Source organism: Olea europaea, chromosome 4, assembly GCF_002742605.1.
Source record: "Olea europaea var. sylvestris chromosome 4, O_europaea_v1, whole genome shotgun sequence".
Classification (NCBI taxonomy): domain Eukaryota; kingdom Viridiplantae; phylum Streptophyta; class Magnoliopsida; order Lamiales; family Oleaceae; genus Olea; species Olea europaea.
In genome coordinates this window covers 1765515-1769818 of record NC_036240.1, presented here as the reverse complement: position 1 = coordinate 1769818, position 4304 = coordinate 1765515, and the positions used below count along the sequence as shown (strand labels likewise).

At 35.3% G+C, this 4304-nt stretch overlaps 1 protein-coding gene across 1 annotated transcript in view; it reads left to right on the top strand.

Moving 5' to 3' along the window:
• The first annotated feature begins 117 nt into the window (after positions 1 to 117).
• The window catches only part of LOC111393230, a 7565-nt gene continuing 3378 nt past the window's right edge, over positions 118 to 4304 (top strand). Inside the window, exons 1-3 of the mRNA XM_023018669.1 lie at positions 118 to 676; positions 3416 to 3592; positions 3946 to 4092. Of these exons, the coding sequence (XP_022874437.1) occupies positions 425 to 676; positions 3416 to 3592; positions 3946 to 4092 (576 nt within the window). The 5' untranslated portion in view covers positions 118 to 424. The remainder of the gene's footprint in view (positions 677 to 3415; positions 3593 to 3945; positions 4093 to 4304) is intronic.

The window sequence follows — 4304 nt, the reverse complement described above, 5'->3', positions numbered from 1 at the left end:
AAACTCATTTTCATTAGTACATTTTCAAAAATTCACTATTCATAAACTCATTTTTTCTTAATAATGGTAGTCAAACAATGACTTAGTTTAATTTTCACGTGATAATCAATTAATTTCAAAATATTAAATTCAGCATTAAATATTCTTTAGGATCTAAGAATCTAATTCCAAAATCGATGCATTAGGTTGCAAACCCAAAATGGCTTTAAAGTTATGACGTAATTTCTGAATAAAAGAGAGGAAATTCTCCAATCAGATCTGTAATAAATCTGGGCTGTTACGCAGGTGTACCCAGTACCCGATTTCGCACATCTTGCGGAAACATCGGAGACTAATCTGAGGGCAGGAGAAACAGTAACCCAATATTTGATTTTGATTTTGAGGAACGCCGAAATCAATTATATAAGTTCCGATTCCGGTGTATATGGCGTACAGGAGGAGGCAGCAACAGCAAGTGGGTAGGTTTTCTACAACTCTAAGAGATGATGTTTCTGAAAGGTCCAACAACTTTAATTACGATTTTGTCCCTCCGCCGCCGCCGGAAGACAGTTCCTCGTCGTCCTCTTCTTCCTCGCTAGCTGCTAAAGCCATGAGAGCTTCATCGGCTTATCAGGATTCATCACTTTCTTCGGCATACGGACAGTCCGCTCTCCCTTCTCCTCGGGAATCAATTCCAGTTCGGTCCTCCTCTCCTTCCTCTAATAAGGTTTTTCTATTGCCTTTTCCCCGCTTAATTGTGATTTGTATGAAACATAGAGAATGGCTTAAAAGGTACTTGATTCTGTGAAAATCATTTTGAACATAAAGTAGTTTTTAGGAGGATTTTCATCAAAAGTTGTTACATTCTTCTAGATGTCAAGGTTTTGCAAAATTGACATATACTTGTGAACCCACGTTACCCACCCGAACGAATCAAGTTGGATGGAACCATACAAATTGACAGGTTGACTTTATCAGTCATGCAATTGTAATTTACCTAAGTGATTACCAAAGGAAATGAGAGCAGAAGATTACCTGTGTTTTACAATGTGTTAGATAGACAATACAAACTATACATTGCCAATGTTAATGCTGGGCGTTATACTATTAATAAAGAATTTAAATCATATAAAATATAAAAGACAATTCGAAATGTTAATGCTGCAATGTTAGTAATGATGATCAATTAGTCAAAAAATATTATAAGGAAACATATGAAGGGATTTGATGTCAATGTTAAATACTTATCATAACTAAATGTATTGGATTGACTGGTTCATCAAAAACTTTTTCTTTCACAGTAAATGTCATGGCCGCATTAGCAATTTCAAGCTTTTACTAACGGCGGAAAAAGGTTCAACGGATGGCATTGATTACTTAGTTATCGTCTAAGTATGCTTTGGGCTCCTAGATGAAGTAACATGTTTATTGGGTATCATACTGCCGTTTCTCCCTTGAGCATTTTAGGCATAGGCGCAGGTACTCAGGCTTATATCCAACTACTAGGGAACCATTGTCTGGGCTAAAAATTTTAATTTAACACTTTGGTATTCACCATAGCCTTTGAGGTTTATGCCTCAGCACCAGCATCAATTCAGATTATTATAAAGCACCCCAAAACCCAGCCCCTTGAGTGCTGAGGCTTATGCCTCAAGACTACGCCTCAGGTGGCTGAGGTGTGTACTCACTTGTGTTTGTGTTTTTGAGCATTTTATTAGCCTCTTGAGTGTCATTAGTGAGGCTTATGCCTCAAGACTACGCCTCGGGTGGCTGAGGTGTGTGCTCACTTGTGTTTGCGTTTTTGAGCATTTTATTACTGACCTCAAATTTTTAGCCCTTTTTTTTTTTGCCTAGAACATTTAATGGATGCTTTTATTTGTTTTTATGAGCTCACGCGGATGGAGAAGGAAAAGGGAAGGGGAAGAAAAATGCAACTTTGCAAGTGGAGGATGACAAGAAAGAATGAGAAAAAATTGATAGTGATGGATGATGATCAGTGAATCAAATAAATGATTCTTTTAAGGATTGTATTAGTTATGATAATATAGGAGATTTCTAAATTGTCTCTACTTCTAGAAATAGGTAACGATTTTTTTTTATTTTTTACAAATTTGAGAACTTATTATTTGCTACGTTATTATTATATTTTATATTTTGTAAGTTAAACTATTAATTTTGTTAATTTGTTTTATCATGGATTTTCTACATAGTTAATAGTTTATTATAAGCTTGTTTTTGTACTTCTATGATCTTTTGAATAATTTTTCCTGAATTATCTCAAGCATATGACTCGTAGAACACCTTAGTACCAATTGAGCATTTTGAAACGTCAGGTTTTTAACCTCTATTTCTACCGATGCTGCGAAACCTTTTAGTAGAGTTGTCATGTTGGGATACATCAGATGATACTCAAAGCATCAGAGGAAAATTACCGGTTAGTGTTTTAAGAATGCATTATAAATTCTTCCTAATTCAGCCCTGTGAGGGACCAGGATTCTGAGCTGTCATATTACTGAGGGAGACCACAGCCTATATTATGTTTTTTTTGTCACCATGATCCTCTCCGTTTCTCTCTTTCTCCCTTCATGTGTCTGCTCTTTAAGCCCCAGCCTAAAATTTTGTGACGTCACTTTCTTTCCTTCTCTAAACAAATGCCCGCCTCTTTCACCTTTCTCCTCTCATTTTTGACCAGTATTTGTTCAAAGGCTATTAATTATCCAGTTAGCGCAAATCAACCTACCATAGTTATTCTTTTCCTTTTCTACACAAATTCCCAACTCTTCCACCTTTCGTGTCCTCTCCATTTTGCCAAGTATTTTAAAAGTCTATTAATCATCTAGTTTAGCTTAAATCAACTTCATTATATAATTACAAATATGGTCTAGGCAAAATCTTTTTGTTTGCTTTTGACCATCTTATTCCAATAAGTGACATAGCAAATACAGGTTGATGAGATCACTCAACCCAATAAGAAACCTCCTGGGTATGATATGAGGACTAAATTGGTGGATAGGGTTTGGTGTCCTTTCACACTACCTGTTTTCATCCACCCATATTTACCTGAACCAACCTCATGCATTTGCCTTGTCGATTAAGTAGCATGGCACTTCTACATGACCCATTATATTCAAAGCATGCTTGAGTATCATTTTAATTTCAGAGTCAAAGGACACATTTTGTACTAATCAGGGTGTTTTATCAGTTCAATATAGAGAATCACTTTTTAGTTCAATTTTACTTATAATGTCGCAAGGAACTCTTATTCTCTTTATTGAGGTATTTCCAATTTATCTGATCTGAGAATTCAAACTTGGTTATGTTTGATATTTATGACTTACGTATTCTTCTGTTATTTCTAGAGCATAATGCTGCTTGTCAGTCTTCCATGCTAACCTGTATTCTGTTCTGTAGTAATATTTTTGTTATGGAAATATAGGAATCGCCCACTCATGAGTACGCATCAGTGAAAAACATGAATGAACCTAAGCAAGGATTTTGGGGAGTGCTGGCTAGGAAAGCTAAATCGATTGTTGAAGATGATAATACAGCTCAACCACATGAAACTCTGGGAAGAACAAAATTTCAGATGTCAGATAAATCATCTCAGAGTCAGGTAGCAGTTCTTGAATTAAATAGATTGCTCCTGTGAACAAATGCAAGAATTACAAGAGCTCCTTTTCGGGAATACTGGGTTGGTCCTGTATTTTCTACAGTTCGTACTTTCTAAAACTTCGCTCTCCCAATACTAGGAAAACTTCACTCTTACTTTCGATAAATGGCCAGCCCTTCCCACTTATTTCTCTACTATTAATTTATTGAAGGTTCTATTCTTAATTCTGGCAAACATTCTGTCTCAGAAGATTTATTAAGTTTTGTTTTCGACCATATAGTGGTTATTGTCTGTTTTGTGTCTGGAGATATTGAAAGCATATTCCATTTCTTCTATTCTTGTTCTTTCACTTACAGTACCATAACACATACAACTCTTCGCAAAGCCGTCGAAAGACAGACAGCCCATCACTACAAAAGGGACTAGATGCTATTGCATCGTCTCTCAATTACATTGGTGGAACAATTGGTAATGCTCTAGAGGTACGTTTCTTTATGATTTCTGTTCTGGAAATAGGTTAAATATGTTCTCATTTGCACTTTTTAAAGCAAATCTTGTTATGTGGTGGAGTTCTTCACACTAATGGATCATTTTAAATAATAAAGGGTACAACCATGTAGCTTCAATTTTTATTTCTGAAAGTACAGTGAATATATATATATATATATATATATATATATATATATATATATTTTTTTTTTTTTTTTTTTTTCCC